This window comes from Dryobates pubescens, chromosome 1, assembly GCF_014839835.1.
Source record: "Dryobates pubescens isolate bDryPub1 chromosome 1, bDryPub1.pri, whole genome shotgun sequence".
NCBI lineage: Eukaryota > Metazoa > Chordata > Aves > Piciformes > Picidae > Dryobates > Dryobates pubescens.
The window spans coordinates 61,964,943-61,984,818 of NC_071612.1; the positions used below are offsets into that span (position 1 = coordinate 61,964,943).

General features: G+C 48.3%; 1 protein-coding gene across 3 annotated transcripts in view; it reads right to left on the reverse strand.

The window, feature by feature from the left end:
• BSN (bassoon presynaptic cytomatrix protein) overlaps window positions 1–19,876 on the reverse strand; it is a 123,828-nt gene that overhangs the window by 80,588 nt on the left and 23,364 nt on the right. For all 3 annotated transcript variants that reach the window (XR_008462534.1, XR_008462533.1, XM_054166916.1), the window contains exon 2: window positions 8,794–9,193. Coding sequence is in view for 1 of the 3 variants with exons in the window: in XM_054166916.1 (XP_054022891.1) it covers window positions 8,794–9,193 (400 nt within the window). In the remaining 2 variants the exon portion in view is untranslated. The remainder of the gene's footprint in view (window positions 1–8,793; window positions 9,194–19,876) is intronic.

The window sequence follows — 19,876 nt, forward strand, 5'->3', positions numbered from 1 at the left end:
CTGCCATCCCTTCCAAACAATTGAAGGTGGCACCCTGGACCCTTCTGCGTCCCTGCAGGTGGTCCCTGCTGCCGTGGCTCACCAGAGCCAGCCCTCAGCAGAGGGGAGCCGCCGTGAGCGACATCAGCCCCATTAGTCACTGGGGACTGCTTAGCCAAGATAGTTTTTGACATTTCCCACAAGTGATTTTTTGCATTATCTGAATCATCCACAGCGAGCACAGCGGAAGGTGGCATATTGGGAGGAACAGCCAGGATTACTCATGAGCTGCTGCTTTTTTTGTTGGCTCCAACTTAACCTGCAATCTGTTGAACAGACAAGTCCCACGTCGCTGCTCAGGGTGCAGCAGGGGCTGAAAAGGCAAAGGAGTCATTCCATAGAACCAGAGAACGGTGCAGGTTGGAAGGGGCCCCTGGACATCATCTAGTCCAACCTCCCTGCTCATGCAGGTATGCCTAGTTCAGTTTGCACAGGAACACATCCAGGTGGGTTTTGAATGTCTCCAAAGAAGATTCCACAACTTCTCTGGGCAGCCTCCTCCAGTGCCCTCATGGTAATTTCTGGCCACCACTGCAAAGAGCCCAGCCCCATCCTCACGACCTCCACCCTTTACATATTTATATGCATTTATAAGATCCCCTCTCAGTCTTTTTTCCAGGCTAAGAAACCCCAGGTCTCTCAGCTCTCCTCATGAGAATGAAGCCCCAGTCTCCTAATCATCCTTGTAGCCCTCCATTGATCTCTCTCTCCAGTAGTTCCCTGTCCCTCTTGAACTGTGGAGCCCAGAACTAGACGCAGTACTGCAGGTACAGCCTCACCAGGACAGAATAGAGGGTCACAAAAACCTCTCTTGACCTTCTGACCACACTGTTCTTAATGCACCCTTGGCGACCACTGACCATTCCTGGCTCATGGCAAACTTCTCCACCAGCACATCCAGGTCCTTCCCTGCAGAACTGCTTTCCTCACCTGTACTGGTGCAGTGGCTATTCCTGCCTAGGAGTTTAGATGTAGAAACCCTCAGTGAGCACAACTATGCTACTCTCCAGCTTTCTATTAGTTTGCTTATTCAGTGCTTAATCACCTCATCAGAAAGAGAGAGAGCAGAGCTACATAAACAAACAAACAAATAAATAAAAACCCATCCAAGAGCTAACAGAAGCATCCTTCACTGCAACATGGCAGATAAAGGATGAAATGAGGGCTGGAACACCTTGTGTAGGGATAAAGGGATTAAGAGGTGAAGGACAGTGGTGAGGAAGCAGTAAAATATGGCAAGTACACAACACACATGCAACCTGTTGGTCCATGGTCATAAATTCAAGGATCTTATCAATATTTTCTCACTATAAAAACCACACAGAATATCCACTGTGATCCCATGGAGCATATTTTTATTGCCTGGCTCATGAGGTGCTCTTGAAGAGAGCTGTAAGGCTTACTCTGGTGTGCCCATTCCTGGCAAGTACTGGTTCTGGCCAGCCCACACTGCGAGCCCTGAGCACCAGGGCTGGGAGATGCCCCATGGCAAGAGAGCCAGCCAAGCATCCCTGTCCAGGTGGGTGCTTAGGCCTCACCTTGAGTACTGTGTCCAGTTCTGGGCCCCTCAATTTAGGAAGGACATTGAAACTCTTGAACATGTCCAGAGAAGGGCATGGAGGCTGGGGAGAGGCCTCGAGCACAAGCCCTATGAGAAGAGGCTGAGGGAGCTGGGGTTGTTTAGCCTGAAGAAGAGGAGGCTCAGGGGAGACCTTATTGCTGTCTACAACTACCTGAAGGGTGGCTGTAGCCAGGTGGGGGTTGGTCTCTTCTCCCAGGCAACCAGCACCAGAACAAGAGGACACAGTCTCAAGCTGTGCCAGGGGAAGTTTAGGCTGGAGGTGAGGAGAAAGTTCTTCACAGAGAGAGTTGTTAGCTATTGGAATGTGCTGCCCAGGGAGGTGGTGGAGTCACCATCCCTGGAGGTGTTCAAGAGGGGATTGGACGTGGCACCTGGTGCCATGGTCTAGTCGTGAGGTGTTGGGTGACAGGTTGGACTTGATGATCTTTGAGGTCTTTTCCAACCTTGTTGATTCTATGATTCTATGTGTTCCTAGGGCAGGTGCAGCCCAGATTGGTGCATCCTTATGAGAAGGCAGCAGCCATGATGAGCTCCAGCCATGATGAGCTCCAGCCATTAGCACCACAGGCTGCACAGAGAGGTCACTGCTGGCCGGAGCTCTGCTAAAAGCCAACACCACACCGGACTTCACCTCCTGTTTCTTTCCTATTGCACAGCCTGACCCAACGGAAAAATTTCTCCTGGATCTGCGATGTAACACTAACAGCAGATTTATTTTTACAGCTCTCCCATGAAGAAGGATGATCTCAAAAGAGAAATCATCCTAAAATGGGCAACTTGACTCAGCAGCTCAGTGGGCTTGATGGATGCAGGGTGCAACGTTGCCACACACAGACGCAAAGGGCTGTCTCACACCACAGCAGCACACAAATCTTGCCTGCCTGAAGGCATCCTGAGCTTTGACCTGATCTCAGGAATTAAAAAAACCATACTCCTAAAACTGCTGAAGAGTGCATGGAAGGGAGGACTGCTGCTTACTGAGCCAGCCTTATACCCCTACCTCCCCCAGCTACCCACTCCTCTACCACAGCCACCAGGAGTGTTTGTGAAATCCCCCTGGGGAATGCAAGCCAGGAACACTTATTGTTAAATACTAGCCCACTACAGCATCTGCTTTTTGAGTTCCAGCAGTTTTCAGACCACTCTTCAAGGGGAGTGAGAGCCATCATCTCTAAATACAGTCTTGTGCTTCGGCACGAGCGCAGTAACAGCCCCTGGAGACGCAGTGCTGCACGCATGCCAATGGCTGAGGTTGCTCCACAGCCAGCAAAATGAATAGCCAGTGAGGTCCCAAGGGCAGGAGAAAACCTTGTTGGCTTTGCAGTTCAGTAAGAGAACAGAATGTGTAAATGTAATCTGCCGGCTCCTCCTCTGCCGTCACTCCCGTGGCAAAGAGCTAAATCAAACACGGAGCTGACGCACCCAGAGAGAACTTGGAAATCGAGGAGTTGCCACGTCAGCACCACCCCACAGCTCCTCAGGGAAGAGCCAAGAAGGAGAAGGACCACTTTGGTTGTTTGAAAAGGCAGAGAGAAACAGGAGAGATTAGAACTCTCATTAAAAGTGTGTTTAATTATCAACCAGTAAGTAGATACCTTCTCTGATCCAACCCTCCAGTGCTCACTCCTTGGTGCCATCTGACCTCTCTGGACGCAGCCAGAGTCCTAGAAACCGCTACATTAACACCCAGGAGTGATGGGGCAGAGTGTCAGAGCAGAACACATTGTAAAACATGGCTTGAAGCTATATCAATTACAGAAACATAAATCACAGTTGTGCTCCAAGGACTTCAGGGCTACTCAGACCACAGGGGACCGGCACCCAGTGACTCCCCACCAAATTGTTTCAGCATCTGTAATTTCAGTAAAACCACTGATGCCAACAGAGGTTTCTCCCATGCTTACACAGCAGGCATCAGAGACCTATAAATGTTTGGGTGTTCAGGGAATGACAAGCAGGAGATAAGATACATGAGAGGAAAAGATCTGGGATTTACTACAGTTAATAATGGCCATTGTTTTAATGTAGAACTAATGACCCCCCTGAGCACAGCCCTTTGCTGGTGGAGCTGCTGGATCAGGGACCTCCAGCCAAGCCATTGCCTCCTGAAGCATAGAAACTTCAGACTGGACCCTTAACTCAGCAAACCAGCAGCATTTACTGAACATGGGACACTAACATGCTGCAAAGTATGAAATTGACACAATGAACCAGATGAGAAATGGGCTCTTAGGAAAAGCAGCATATGAATTCCTTCACAGTTTCTCTGACATTTGGTCTTTATTGTTTGGGGGTTTCTTGCCTCTTTGTTTGTTTTTGAAGTAATTTGCTAAATGAATGAGGCAATGCTGTGGGCAGGCACTGCAACTACTGGTGGAACTGGGGTGGAGAAGGCTTTGGGCCATCCCAAGGCCATCCCTCCAGCACTGATAAGCCCTGCTACTACTGCCAGAGATGCTCTGCTGAGCATTTCAGCATTCTTCTGCTTCCCCTAACCCCTTTGTTTCACTTTACCCTCATTTTCTTACGTCAGTGAACAGAAAACCATCAACTGTTACGCTATGATAACTACAGCCCTACACCGTACGTTCCTACTTACTGTTTCATTCTCATCTCCTCAGCTGATGGCCTATTCTCCCTTAATACAGTTGAAACACTTATCTAAAAACTGCAAATTACTTTTGTGGCTATCTCCTCCCACCTCAGATAACTCAAGAGCTCGGGAGGGGTGGTTGTTTCCTGGCAAATGACCCTGACCAGCGTCGGGAAACCACTCAGCAAGTTCTTAATCCTTCCTGAGACTCTTTACGCTTCATTTGCTGAAGGTCCGTGATCAAAGGTCGGTGATGATCTTACGTGGCACAGAGCACATAGGGAACAGATTTATTCTCAAGTATTTTCAGTATTTCATATCACATTCTACTCAACATAAAAAGTACAGAGAGTCTCTTCAATCTCCCTAAGCAGAGCTAAAAACATGGGCCAGAACTGAAGCATCACTATGGCCTGCAGTCACAAACACAGCAAACACGTTCAAACTAGCTTGAGGACAAAAACCACGGGCTTCAAAAAGAAAGAGGTTTGGAGAGGAACATACATGTATAAATATGCTCCTTTTAGCCATGGTGGGGGAGGAAAAAGAATACTTATTATGTACATCTGAATGTTTATGAAACTGCCTCTGAGGAACACCCTTTCAAATGGAAAGGAAAAGCACAACAGAAGAGCAAAGCTTTGCTCTAATCCCAAACAGTTCCAAGCAAACCCATTAGGCAGCCAAACATTTTGAGTCTCATTTCAGCACTGACTGAAGCACACATTTCAACGCTGCGCTGCTGCTCTTGATTAAAATCAAACCCAAGTCCTAGATGATTTTTGTTTTTTGGTTTAGCACTTAGGATGGGGAGGAAGTGACTCAAAAGAACTCCAACTAATTTTAAGAGAACACCGAAGAAGAAATTAATTTATCACATTAGCAATGTGCAGCGGCACTTCAAAACCCCAGAGAAACGGAAAGGATGCCTGCAGGTTACTCCTTATGATACCAAACAGAGCAAATCCAATCAGATGAACATGCTGCAGGATCAGTCAGGCGAAAGCCACAGGAGCAGCATTACAAAGTGAAAGATGTATAAAAAGAGGATTTTCTAAACCTATTGTACTGGTTTGAAATGGAGCTGTTCGCCCCTGGAGGAGATGACAGCATTGCCGGCATGGTCCTGCAGAACAAGCCGTCCAAAAAAAAACACCCCATACCCCTCAAAGATGGCACAGAGAAACACCAGAAGAAAGTTTGAATGAGACATTAAAAAACCCTCCTAGAGTGTCAGAGCTGCAATCCTGCATTTAAAATAACACCTCTCCATTCCAAAACCTATTTCCTACACACGAACGTCAGCAAACTGTGACTTTCTACCATGCTATTTCAGAACTTCTTGTCATTAATGGTGCCATCGTAGCTGCCTGCTTCACATTTCCTCTTGCTTAAAATAACAGGCTATGGGAAGAGCACTGACCTGCAGGACTAAGTGAATGAACAAGAAAAGTGGCACGCAGGCACATGACCAAATTGAGAGCGGCGACAGCAGCCTCTGCAGAGCGCGGAGATGAGCAGAGGGAAGGATGTGATTATCTGCATGTAAGATACTGAGTGACACCCACAGTGGAGAGGAATTTCTGTTTGCCCAGCCTTGTGAAACAAGAGCGAGCTGGTGCCCAAAGACATAAAAAAAGAGCAGCAAATAAAATAAAGTAAAACCAAAGCACAAAGGTATTTGTGTTCCTCTGCTCAGCAAGCGATCAGCTCGAGACGCCAGAGGCCAACCGTTTCATCATGATGGAAATTCCTTGCTTGCCTTGAAGACAAACTGACCATCAAACCACAGGAAAAGGAACAAAATGTAAAAAGATAAAGGGGGAAAACGACATTTCAAAGGAATGTGCATGCTTCTGAGCAGAAGGTATCATCTGAGCAGCAAGTCACGGTGCTTTGCTGAGTAGCAAGTCATGGTACAGTTAACCCTCCACTGATAAATTTGCTCCTGGTATTTGTCAGTGGCAGGACAGAGTGTGATGGGCTACAGCTCATGCACTAAGGCTATGCTTTTATTTATATGTAGATATAGAAAACCTATTTTATATCATATCACAGAATCACAGAATTATTGAGGCTGGAAAAGACCTCTGAGACCATCAAATCCAGCCTATGACCTAACACCATGACATCCACTAAACCATGCCACCAAGTGTCATGCCCAATCTTTATATATATATAAAATCTTATTTTATATATATATAATCTTTTTTTATATCTACATATATATATGGCACATCAAGCTTACATAAACCCTGTGTTTTCAAAACCAGGTTCTCAAAACAGCTTCAGAAATCCTCACGTCAAACAAGTATTGGAGCTCCCACCTCACCACACCAGCAGTCTCTGCCAGCCCCACAGGCTGTGCAGGAGAGGATGCACCAAGGAAAACACAATTTGGGTTCCCATAGGCTGAGCTTTCTTAGAAAATGTGATCATTTTGACAATTTAATCCTCCTAGAGAGCCTTGAAAGCAGAAAGGGAAGTTACAAATCCCCTTCTACTGCAGCGCAAAGTAGAAACATCAACTAATGACATGAAAATATATTCATAAGAAATGCAAATGGCAATCACAACCCCTCAAATCACCTCATCAGCAATCCTGAGCAGCCAACCTGCAGCTCCAGCTGGATATGAGGGACCAGCCTGGATGGACGTTTTTCCCTGTGAGGACAGTCAGGCAGTGGAGCAGGAGGGACATCCGTTCCTGGGAGCTTCTGAAACCCAACTAGATTAAGCCCAGATCTCCCTCACCTGATCTCTGCACTGAGTGGAGGATGGATCAGGTGATCTCTTAGGAGGTCCTTTTTCAACCCAGCTCCTACCATCAAGAAAGGGCAACCTCCAAGTTGCCCCCTGCTATCCCTTTTTAACACCATCAGACTGCTTCAGACACCTTTCTATGGGACTCTGCAAAAGAAGCACAAGTGATTGTGCTGAGAAAAAGTGAGTCACACTTCAAGCACCACAGCTCCCCCAGCCAGCCCATCACACAGGCTGCCAACACAAGCTGCAAACACTTCTCTTGGGCAACTGTTCTCATCACCCAGCTCCCTCAGCGACCTACTTACAAGTCCTAGGGTTGCTTGCTGTTGAAATGCGTATTAAACTCAGAACAAACAAATAACCACATCTCCTTTTTTTCATCCTGAGTCCAATTCTTTTTTGTATTTGATGTTTAAAAAGGCTCACCAGTCAATCATATTTCAGAGGGCACAGAGACCTAGAGATGCTAAGAGATGGCCTTGAGAGGCTATGCAGAAGCTCCACACACGCAGAGGCATTTTAATGTAGGCTTCTTGCACAAAAGACTTGGGGAAGAGCTCACTGTGAGAAAGCTCTTGGGGCAAGGCAGAGGAGACAAAGTCCAGGCCAAGCAGAAACTGAGCAACTAGTGCATTCTTGTTTGTTTCTTTGCTGGTTAACTGATACTATTCAGAGCAGTTGGTCAACTTTCAAAGCAATGCTTGGACAATAAAATAAATGTTTAGCAATTCTGTTCAAAAGTGAAACAGAAAAGTGGGCCACAGGCATTTCTTTGCAGAAGCCTGCATTTCCTCCCCGGGGCCCTTTATGAAGATCTGAGACTTTACACTGACCTTCACAGGGGTAAATACCTCCATACAGGGGTACAAAACCAATAGTCAGCTAATTACATCTCACTACACCAGGGGTAGCACCTACCCCAACTCTCCTTCCACAGGATAAGGATTGGAAGGCAGGAGTCTCTCAAATGATGGTGTTTACAAACTGCTATGCCTGGTGTCAGAAACCAACATCAGATGTTTACCAGAAAGAGCTACAGGCCATAAAATGTGGGTACTCAGGGGACTGCTTGAATCCCGTTTCCTCACACACTGGAGTGGAACAGTGGCTGTCTAAGGTTTCTGTTATTAAGCCTGAGAGCAGGTTTCCCTCTTCACAGCTGCAAAAAGCATCCAAATTATTTCCCACCCTGCCATGGAGGTCTCTGACCTGACAGATTGGCAACAGAAGCCCCATGCCCCAGCCAACCTCAGCACTCCCACTCACTGCCACTGCTTGGATCCCCCCCTGGAACCCTGCACATCCATTTCACATCCTACACAGTGCTCCCCCAGCAGGGCATCATCTCACATAGGACTCTTCACACCTCTCTCCTCCCACCATGCATGAGGCTGTCTGAAACCCATCCACCTTCAAAACATCCTCACCTGGGATGAGTCAGGGTCTCAGATGCTCAACACCTTGGGGGTTGCCAGCAACCCCTCTGCTCCCCTCCTGCTGTTGAGTCCTTTGGCCTCAGGACAACTGTGCACAGGTAGATCTCACCTCAGCAAAACATTCTGGAGTCTCAGCAATAGAGACTGAACCTCTCTGGTGGGCTGCCACTTCCCTTTAACCAATTTACCTGCCCCATGGTATTGCAATTATTCCAATTAACCATCAGAGCCCTTGTTGCTTACTGCTTCGCAGCTGCCAAAAGCAAAGGTGCAACTTTTATGCTTGGGGAAAGCAAGACCCTTTCCTTGCGATCCTTGGCATCCCGCTAGCCACCAGCACTGGCTGAGAAGGCTGCCTGAGGAAGAGAAAGCATTACCTGGGTGAGATGCGGATTGGGGTTGAAGCCACACTGATTGCAGACTTTGCTGTGACACTGGGTGCAGGCATTGAAGTTGGGCTGGCCGGGGGATGAGGTGAGCTCCGTGGTCTTGCAAATGGGGCACAGCGTGCTGCTGGGGAGCGGCGCGATCTGTGGGACCGAGTAGGGAGAGGTGGGAGTGCTGCCCCGGTCTGGTGACACTGACGGGGACCTCCCCGAGCCTTGGCTCCTGGCGTCTACCTGCAGCATCTTCCGTGGTCCCTCTGCTGGTGGCCCGGGCTGGCCGCGGCCCCTCATCTCCCGCGGGCTCTGGGAGCTGGGTGCAGTCTGGGAGAGGGAGGGGGACGCTGAGCGCTGTCCCGCAGCCTGATCCAGCTGCTCCGGTCTCCTGGGCGTGCTGAAACACCATTAAAAATACACAGAATAAGGCCAGGTTTAGCACATTGCAGAGATGCCAATCACCGTGGAAAACATCTAAAAAGCACACTCTGCCCCTGAAGCCCCCAGCTAGCCAGAGAGGCACAGTAAGACCATTCTGCAGAGCAGGGAAATTGTTCAGCTCAGCAGAAGGATGAAGGATCCACTTTACCTTAGGAAATGAGGCACAATTTCGGCTTTCTCTTACATAACCCAGCAGCAGAGATGTAATTGAATTATTCGGTGTATTCCGAGCTGAACCTTAGTCAGAAAGTTGCACACACAAAGTGAATGAGAAGTTTGGGGCAGCTCAGCCTCCTGCCAGCCAAGGGCTGCCCTTCAGCACTTCTCCAGCACGAAGTGGTGCTAGAGGAGGCAGCAGCAGTGCCGGTTTGCAGACTGTGAGGCCTCTCTGCAGAAGGCGGCCAACGCACACCAAACCATCTTCTCACAACCTACTTTTATGAGCTGCTCTGAAACCAGGAGGCTGCAAAAAGCCCTATTGATAAAAAGAGAACCCCTCCAAAGGAGGAAGGAGAACTACTTGTTTTTTCTCTTTCTGGACTGTGGAGCTGCCCCTGTGCAAAGAAACTGAGGGCTTGTTTCTCTGGGGCCACAGGTGTGGTAAATTAAGAGAGAGGGCATCAGCTCTGCTTTGGTAATCATTACTAGAGTGAAAAGCTTTAGGAACAGGGGCTGGCCACCCCCACAGCTGAACCCTCTTCTGGGTCATCCCAGTCTTGGCTAGGCAGAAAACCTACTGGGATGTATTGGGTCACCAGCACAGGGCTATGAAACCTCCCTGTGAACCCCCAGCCACCCAGAAGGAGCAGTCCTACAGTCAGCGTTGCACCCATTAATTGTCAGGCAGCAGACCCACTAGCCTGTGTGGAATGCTCAGCACCCTGCAGCATGTGCTCTCTGCCACCCCAGAGCTCGAGGAGAAGGTCCAGCAGCCCTGGGAAGCTCTGGAGCAGCTTCAGAGCTTTGAGTCCTTGTGTTGGAGAACATGGCAGGAGATCCCAGGCTGCTTCGGTGCAGGTATCTTGTAACACGCCGCTGAGAGACTGCGAGTGCATGAGAATGAGCCTGTGATGGAAGATGTTTATCTAATTGCAGAATAATTTGGTGCTTATCAGCAATCCCCACAAATATTTCTCAAGGAGGCAGGAGCCCTCATGCCCTCACTACCTGAGATCTACAGCTGTTTAAGGAAAAACATTACTCACAATCTCAAATTTAATAAATAGTTGATTTACCCAAGCAGGGTCTGACCTTATAAAGGTTTGAAAAGGGAACTTAAATGCATAAAACTAATGAAATTCAAAGTGCATGTTGCCACAGTAATAGGGAGTCAGATGAAAATAAATATTAAAATAGCACTTTGGGAATACTTTTCAGCTGCAGATTGAAATCCACTTCTGTGAAGGAGGAATCATGCAATAATAATAAAGCAAAGCAATATGGGAGATCTGCTCCAGACTAAAGAGCAAACCACACCTGGCCCTGCAGCCAGACACCTGCAGAAGTGTTGTCTGCTTCACAGCGCTCCTCCATTAACGGGGTGGGAGCTCAGAGCTGGGCTTCACCTCCTGATGCTGAGGGCTGCAGAACAGCTGCCTCATAAGACAAGCAGGCATGTGTAGGTGGTGGTGATAGGAGAGCTTGGCCCCAAACCCTGGGAGAGGCTCATGGGAAGCACCTCTCCCTCCATTTAACTCTTATAAAGCCAGCATTTGTGTATTAAAACACCTGCTGCTCCAGTGGTGTACCCAGCAGCACTGAGGTAACATTCATTGAAAAGTTTAATGAGTATCAAATCACAGAACTTTTCAGTTGGAAAAGACCTCTAAGATCATCAAGGCCAGTTGCTGACCTAACACCACCATGTCCTCTAAGCCATGTTAGTGCCATGGTTATATGTTTCTTGAGCATCCCTAGAGATGGTGACTCTACCACCTCCCTGGGCAGCTTGGTCCAATGCCTGGCAACCCTTCCAGTAAAGAAATTGTTCCTAATATCCAAACTAAACCACCCCTGGTGCAGTTTGAGGCCATTTCCTCTCTTTCTATTACCTGACACTTGGGAGAAAAGAGTGGTGGTGAATGGTGCCACATCCAGCTGGCAGCCAGTCACCAGTGGTGTGCCCCAGGGATCAGTGCTGAGCCCCATGCTCTTTAACATCTTTATTGATGATCTGGATGAGGGCATCGAGTCCATCATCAGTAAATTTGCTGACGACACCAAGCTGGGGGCAGGAGTTGATCTGCTGGAGGGTAGAGAGGCTCTGCAGAGGGACCTCGACAGGCTGGGCAGATGGGCAGAGTCCAAGGGCAGGAGATTGAACACATCCAAGTGCCGGGTTCTGCACATTGGCCACAGCAACCCCATGCAGTGCTACAGGCTGGGGTCAGAGTGGCTGGAGAGCAGTCAGGCAGAGAGGGACCTGGGGGTGCTGGTTGATGGTAGACTGAACATGAGCCTGCAGTGTGCCCAGGCAGCTAAGAGGGCCAATGGCATCCTGGCCTGCATCAGGAACAGTGTGGCCAGCAGGAGCAGGGAGGTCATTCTGCCCCTGTACACTGCACTGGTTAGGCCACACCTCGAGTCCTGTGTCCAGTTCTGGGCCCCTCAGTTTAGGAAGGAGGTTGACTTGCTGGAACGAGTCCAGAGAAGGGCAACAAAGTTGGTGAGGGGTTTGGAACACAGCCCTGTGAGGAGAGGCTGAGGGAGCTGGGGTTGCTTAGCCTGGAGAAGAGGAGACTCAGGGGTGACCTTATTACTCTCTACAACTACCTGAAGGGAGGTTGTAGACAGACGGATGTTGGTCTCTTTTCCCAGGCGGCCAGTACCAGAACAAGAGGACACAGTCTCAGGCTGCGCCAGGGGAGGTTCAGGCTGGATGTTAGGAAGAAGTTCTATACAGAGAGAGTGATTGGCCATTGGAATGGGCTGCCTGGGGAGGTGGTGGAGTCGCCATCACTGGAGGTGTTCAGGAGGAGACTTGATGGGGTGCTTGGTGCCGTGGGTTAGTTGTTTGGGTGGTGTTGGATTGGTTGATGGGTTGGACGCGATGATCTTGAAGGTCTCTTCCAACCTGGTTTATTCTGTGTATTCTATGTATCAACACTTGCCTCACTACAGCCTCCTTTCAGAGAGCTGTAGAGAGCAGTGAGGCCTCCCCTCAGTCTCCTCCAGACTAAACAACCCCAGGTCCCTTAGCTGCTCCTCATAAGACTTGTTCTCCAGCATACATGTTCTCTGTATTCTCTACTATATAGTCAACTAACTGTTCCTTGGAACAGCAGAACAATTATTCTGCTGCAAATTTCAAAATTAAAATGTCTTTTTTTTTTTTTTCAATTTGATATGAAAAAAAAAAAAGTTTGTCCCCAGTGGGAATTCTGAATAGGCTGAACATGAGCCTGCAGTGTGCCCAGGTGGCCAAGAAGGCCTTGTATCAGGAACAGTGTGGCCAGCAGGAGCAGGGAGGTCATTCTGCCCCTGTACACTGCACTGGTTAGGCCACACCTTGAGTCCTGTATCCAGTTCTGGGCCCCTCAGTTTAGGAAGGAGGTTGACTTGCTGGAAGGTGTCCAGAGAAGGGCAACAAAGCTGGGGAGGGGTTTGGAGCACAGCCCTATGAGGAGAGGCTGAGGGAGCTGGGGTTGCTTAGCCTGGAGAAGAGGAGGCTCAGGGGAGACCTTATTGCTCTCTATGACTACCTGAAGGGAGGTTGTAGCCAGGTGGGGGTTGGTCTCTTCTCCCAGGCAACCATCACCAGAACAAGAGGACACAGTCTCAAGTTGCACCAGGGGAGGTTTAGACTGGATGTTAGGAAGAAATTCTTCAGAGAGAGAGTGATTGCCCATTGGAATGTGCTGCCCAGGGAGGTGGTAGAGTCACCATCACTGGAGGTGTTTAGGAGGAGACTTGATGGGGTGCTTGGTGCCATAGTTTAGTTGATTAGGTGGTGTTGGATGATAGGTTGGATGCAATGATCTCAAAGGTCTCTTCCAACCTGGCCTATTCTATTCTATTCTATTCTATTCTGAAATCAATCCAGCTCTAACCACAGAATTTCCATTCAACCACTGCTTCATTTCCCAGCTCAGTGAGAACTGGAAAAAACCAAGAGCAGCTGCCCACTGCTGAAGTGTTTAGCCATGTATCAGTAGGTACCCCTATGTCTGCAGCTGGTGTTAGCAGTACTGGCAGCCTGCCTGACTTATTTCAAGCACCTTTCTTCAGCTAAAGAGTGAATCTTTTTGCTTAGTGAGCTGTTTGCAGCACATCAGGAGTGCCGTGCCACCAAAGCTGTGCTCCATCAAGAGGAGCTGGCACACAAGGCACACACCAGTTCACCACATTTCCTAATCCAAAACAGAGTCTGTGGCTCTCTTGAAAAAGCAAAACTCCATGAGAAAAAAAAAAACACACAAGGTGCTATTATTTTGCCTGGAGCCATCATTCCTGGCACAGAAGTGGGAGGAGAGCAGCTGGGTACTGGTGGAACAGTGCTACTCTGAGAAGATGATCTCCCAGTCTAGGATGGAGCTCCCTCCCAGCTCCTTCCTCCTTTTCAGGTGTAGAGAAGTGCTGTGCACCATCTCCATCCCACTCACAGTGGTTTCCCTCTGTGCACTTCTATTATCACTGCATTTATTTATAATTACCCAAGGTGCTTCAGCCACCTCATGACACAAGCTGGGATGTCTCCCACTTGCACCAGCTGAACATGTCCATCAAATTTTAAGACCAGAAGGAATCATCTGGCCTGCCAAACACAGTAAATACAGGAGAGATGCCCCAGGAAAGAACATGAGAACAGTCATATGGAATCAGAGGCAGGCCCACACTCATTGCATCTTTTGCTAGGATGCTCCTGTGCACATCCCATGCCCATCTATGAACCATTTGCTGTTGTTACACAAGTCCAAACTGCAGCTCATCCACCTCCCCCCCCCCCCCATACAGCTCTTTTCATAATCAATAAAAATATTAACTGGCTTTGGCTGCTAAATAGTTCCAAAGGAATTTCCCCCCCAGTACCACTGGATGTTCATTAACAATTAGATTGAGATGTCCTAATGAGGCAGGATTGCACCCGCTGGGCGGGGGCTGCATTGATTTTGCACTGCCCTAATGGCTGATTAGAAACATTGGGTAATGCTCAGGCAGACAGCTCCACAGGGCCCAAATCCAGCAGCTCTCAGTTACCAACAGAGTGAGAATTTTGCCCCAGTAAAGAACATCAGCTGTGTTTGACTAAGCTTATTAACAGTTAGACCATCGAGGCTTCCCTTTAATGTATTCTGTCTATTAATGCTTTATCAAGAGAAGGTCAGGCAGGCAGCTCTGTTAATGTGCCCACAGTCCCTGGCAGGTTGGGCAGCTGGGAAGATGCCATTTTCTTCCTTGTTGTTAGGGTTGGAAGGGCCCTCCAGGATCATCTAGTTCCAACCCCCCTGCCATGGGCAGGGACACCTCACACTAGATCAGGTTGCTCAGAGCCCCATCCAGCCTGGCCTTAAAAACCTCCAGGGATGAGGCTTCTACCACCTCCCTGGGCAACCTCTTCCAGTGTCTCACCACCCTCATGGAGAAGAATTTCTTCCTTACATCCAATCTGAATCTACCCATTTCTAGTTTTGTCCCATTCCCCCTTGTTCTGTCATTACCTGACACCCTAAAAAGCCCCTCCCCTCTTGTAGGCCCCCTTCAGATACTGGAAGGCCACAATAAGGTCTCCTTCCAACCCTAACAATTCTCTGATTCTGTGATTCTGCAGATAGAAATAGACCATTTCACTGCCCAGAAATCCTGGGTCCACAACATCAGAGCTTCACTCCCAGCTCTGCCACCTGCCTCACCTTCCCTAGGCAGTGAAAGAAGCACCCTCCTGATGCAAAGCATTGCAAAGCACCCACAAAAATTAACCCCCAGCTCTGTGCAAGAGAGGAGGCTAAACTGCAAGGCTGCTTCCCACGTAGCCCAGAGCTACATCACCCTGAGAGATTAATCTGTAGCCAGGTTTGCTTTGCTGTCAGATTATTCTCCTGATGGAAAAAAAAAAGGTGCAGAAGTTTCCTTACTCCACTCAGAAACAGGCACAGAGAGGAAACCAGCCTTTCTATTTAGGGCTGGTGCAAACCTGTCAGGCTGGGAGGAGGTGGAGAAGGACTAGGAGGGAAGAGCTGACTGAGAAGATCAGAAGCACGAACAGCATCATGAAAAGTAACAGTCAAAGCCATTCTCCACAAAATCAAGCTCTGTGGTGTAAGATGTCACAACCCCCTCAGACTTTTTTTATGCCCAATTCTTTCCCTCCCACAAAAATGATGGATTTGTCACTGAAATAAGAAGAACTGGGAAGGCCTTAAAAACTAACTCCTGTTTGCAGCCAGAACAAATGTTGGTCTGTTTGCTGATTAATGTTTGATTTCAGCAAGAAATGATTTGGTGGAAAGCTAAACTCTTGATGGCATGGCAGCACCGGGGAAAAGATGTCAGCAGCTTTAGGAAAGATGAAAGCAGCACAGTGACACAGCATCCCTCTACAACCCTGTTCCACTGAGGTGGCACAGCCTTCTATTGGGGAATTCCTAGGTAACTTCAGGGCCTGCAGAAAGAAATTGCTCTAATTTAGCTCAAGTTCATGCCATTAAGTTATACAGATGAGACCCAAGCTTGGACCAAATACCTCAATAGCTGTCACTGGGTTCTTTTTAACACAAGATGCTAACCTGGAGCAACAACCACCACAAGGTAAATGCCAACATTCTTGATGTTTTTGCTCTAAAATCAAGTGATAATCATATGCACACATGGCTGCTAACTTGGTCTTCTTAGAACCATAGAAATGTTGAAGTTGCAAGAGACCTTTGAAGTCATCAAGTCCAACTGCTCACCTACTGCTAAGCCACTACCACTAAACCATGTCCCTAAGCACCACATCCATGTGTCTTTTAAACACCTCCAGGAATGGTGACTCTGCCACTTCCCAGGCAGGGTGTGTGGAAAAGTTCAAAAGAGAACATGTACATTGGTTTTCCCCTAATTCATTTGTTCTCTCCCAGTTTCATGTTGTCACCTTACACATACCAGCCCCATCCATTTGTTTAGCCTGGAGAAGAGGAGGCTCAGGGGTGACCTTATTACTCTCTACAACTACCTGAAGGGTGGTTGTAGACAGACGGATGTTGGTCTCTTCTCCCAGGCAGCCAGTACCAGAACAAGAGGACACAGTCTCAGGCTGTGCCAGGGGAGGTTCAGGCTGGATGTTAGGAAAAAGTTCTCTACAGAGAGAGTGATTGCACATTGGAATGGGCTGCCTGGGGAGGTGGTGGAGTCGCCATCACTGGAGGTTTTCAGGAGAAGACTTGATGGGGTGCTTGGTGCCGTGGGTTAGTTGTTTGGGTGGTGTTGGATTGGTTGATGGGTTGGATGCGATGATCTTGAAGGTCTCTTCCAACCTGGTTTATTCTATGTATTCTATGTATTCAGCTGCCACCAAACCCCAGCAGGGTTTGGCATGGAATAGGCTGCCCAGGGTGGTGGTGGTGGTCGACGTCCCTGGAGGTGTTTAAGAAAAGACTGAATGAGGCACTTAGTGCCGTTGTCTGGTTGATTAGTTAGGGCTGGGTGATTGGTTGGACTTGATGATCTTGGAGGTCTCTTCCAACCTGTTGATCCTCTGATTCTGTGGGAGCTGTGCTCTGCTTCCTTATTTTTGGTCCAAGTAGATCATTTGGGAGCTGCAGCCCTTTTATGCAAGTGAAAAACACGGATTGCATCCTTTTCCCTGCCTGGTGCTGACTGAAATGGGTCCCTGCTCACTGGGCAACAGATCTAACCACTGCATAACACAAAAACAGGAACAGGTTGCCCAGGGAGGTGGTGGAAGCCTCATCACTGGAGGTTTTTAAGGCCAGGCTGGATGTGGCTCTGAGCAACCTGATCTAGTGTGAGAGGTCCCTGCCCATGGCAGGGGGGTTGGAACTGAATGATCCTTGAGGTCCCTTCCAACACTAATGATTCTATGATTTTATGATTCCATAAATGGCACCATTGCCATCATTTCCCAAAGAGCCCACATTGCTTGGGGGTTTCACAGAAGAGCTGGGTTTGTCCAGGGAAGGTACCTCCTAGCTTCACAGCCATAGCAAAATCAAGCAAAATGGGGACAGCAAGTCTTTTCCATCACTGGAAGAGGGAAAACAAATGGCAGCTTCCCTGCAGTAAGAGCAAGTGTATGAGCAGCAGACAACCAAGATAAAGCATGAGAAGCAAGAAGCATAAATGCTCACACCCAAAAGAGGGAGGCTGGGTTAATGAAGAAGAATTAGAGCTGCTCAGCTACGAGCAGAGATTTGACCTAGTTGGTTTGACTGAAACCTGATGTGAACATCCACATGACTGATTTTAAGAATCACTGAATATAACCTATTTAGGGGGGGGGGAAATTAAAAGAGGTAGCTAAGCAAAAGGAGACTTGCACTCTAGGTCCAAAAGGCACTGGGTTTGACTCAGAAAAACATAATTCCTAATGTTTATAGGAACTGCATGGGATAATATCAAATATTAGCTGGTAGATACTGCCTGTCAGCAAGGCAGACTAGAAAATAGGACATGCAACCTTTTAATAAATAAACAGAAAAAGAGGTGTCTGATGTGCAGGGCCTCCACTTCCAGCTCCATGCACTGAAAATGTCCCACTAGTGATGCTAAAGCATCCACCAGTCTTGGGGGTTTTACTGGTGGCAGCTTTAGAGCTCTGGAAGTGCTACATCCACACAGGGGATCACAGAATCACAGAATGTTAGGGGCTGGAAGGGACCTCCAAAGATAGAATAGAATAGAATAGAATAGAATAGAATAGAATAGAATAGAATAGAATAGAATAGAATAGAATAGAATAGAATAGAATAGAATAGAATAGAATAGAATAGAAATAACCTTTGAGGTCATCAAGTCCAACCTATCACCCAACATCATCTAATCTAATTAAATCTAACTAATCTAACCACTAATCTAACTAAACCATGGCACCAAGTGCCTCATCCAGTTTCTTCTTAAACACCTCCAGGGATGGTGACTCCACCACCTCCCTGGGCAGCACATTCCAATGGGCAATCACTCTCTCTATGAAGAGTTTCTTCCTAACATCCAGTCTGAACCTCCCCTGGCACAGCTTGAGACTGTGTCCTCTTGTTCTGGTGATGGTTGCCTGGGAGAAGAGACCAACCCCCACCTGGCTACAACCTCCCTTCAGGTAGTCATAGAGAGCAATAAGGTCTCCCCTGAGCCTCCACTTCTGCAGGCTAAGCAACCCCAGCTCCCTCAGCCTCTCCTCACAGGGCTGTGCTCCAAACCCCTCCCCAGCTTTGCTGCCCTTCTCTGGACACCTTCCAGCATCTCAACATCTTTCCTAAACTGAGGGGCCCAGAACTGGACACAGGACTCAAGATGTGGCCTAACCAGTGCTGAGTACAGCTCATCCAGTCCAACCCCCCTGCCAGAGCAGCATCACCTAGTGCAGATCACACAGGAATGCATCCTGGCAGGTTTTGAATCCCTCCAGAGAGGCAGACCTCACAACCCCCCTGGGCAGCCTGTTCCAGTGTTCTGTCACCCTACAGTGAAAAAAAATTTCCCTTATGTTTCCATGGAACTTCCTATGCCTCAGCCTCCACCCATTGCCCCTTGTGCTGTCATGGGGATCCTGTATCAGATTCTGCTTTGACCAAGAGAGAAAAAAAAAAGCAGCAGTTCTAGAATTCAAAATCAGCACCTGCTTAAATCCACTTAATGACATTTTTGTCCAGGCAGGAAGAAGCCTGTGCTGGAACTGTATGTACTGGGTGGTTTAAAACCAGCGAGTGCCACACAGCTGAGATGGAAACAGAAAACATGAAATGGTGACTAGGAACTGTCAGGGGCTATTTTATTAGATGGCAAGACAGGCACTCTCGTGAAAGGCCACGCTGCCTAATGACTTGCTTTTGTGAGCAGGGGAAAAACCCTGTTCTCCTGCAGCTTTTGTGCTCCAGGGCTGCCTCATCCCCATCAAACAAGATGCAGCCTCTGTCAGGCGTTTTCCCCATGACTGAGGCATCCCTAATGCACATCTCCTGATGCTGAGCAGTAAATATGTGAGCTTCTGCTCAAGGCTTTCACCCCCACCTGGGCAATCACTCGGGTCCCAAACCTCCACACGTATACCTGTTCTCATAAATATAGAGAACCATGATGGCCTCACAGAGTCACCAAGGTTGGAAGAGACCTCAAAGATCAAGTCCAACCTGTCACCACAGACCTCATGACTAAACCATGGCACTTAGCCTGGAGAAGGATCAGGGGTGACCTCATTGCCCTCTACAACTACCTGAAAGGTGGTTGCAGACAGGAAGGGGTTGGTCTCTTCTCCCAGGCAACCAGCACCAGAACAAGGGGACACAGTCTCAAGCTGTGCCAGGGGAGGTTTAGACTCGAAGTGAGGAAAAAGTTCTTCACTGAGCGAGTCGTTCGTCATTGGGATGTGCTGCCCAGGGAGGTGGTGGAGTCACCGTCCCTGGAGGTGTTCAAGGGGAGATTGGACGTGGCACTTGGTGCCATGGTCTAGTCGTGAGGTCTGTTGGGACAGTGTAATGGGTTGGGGCAG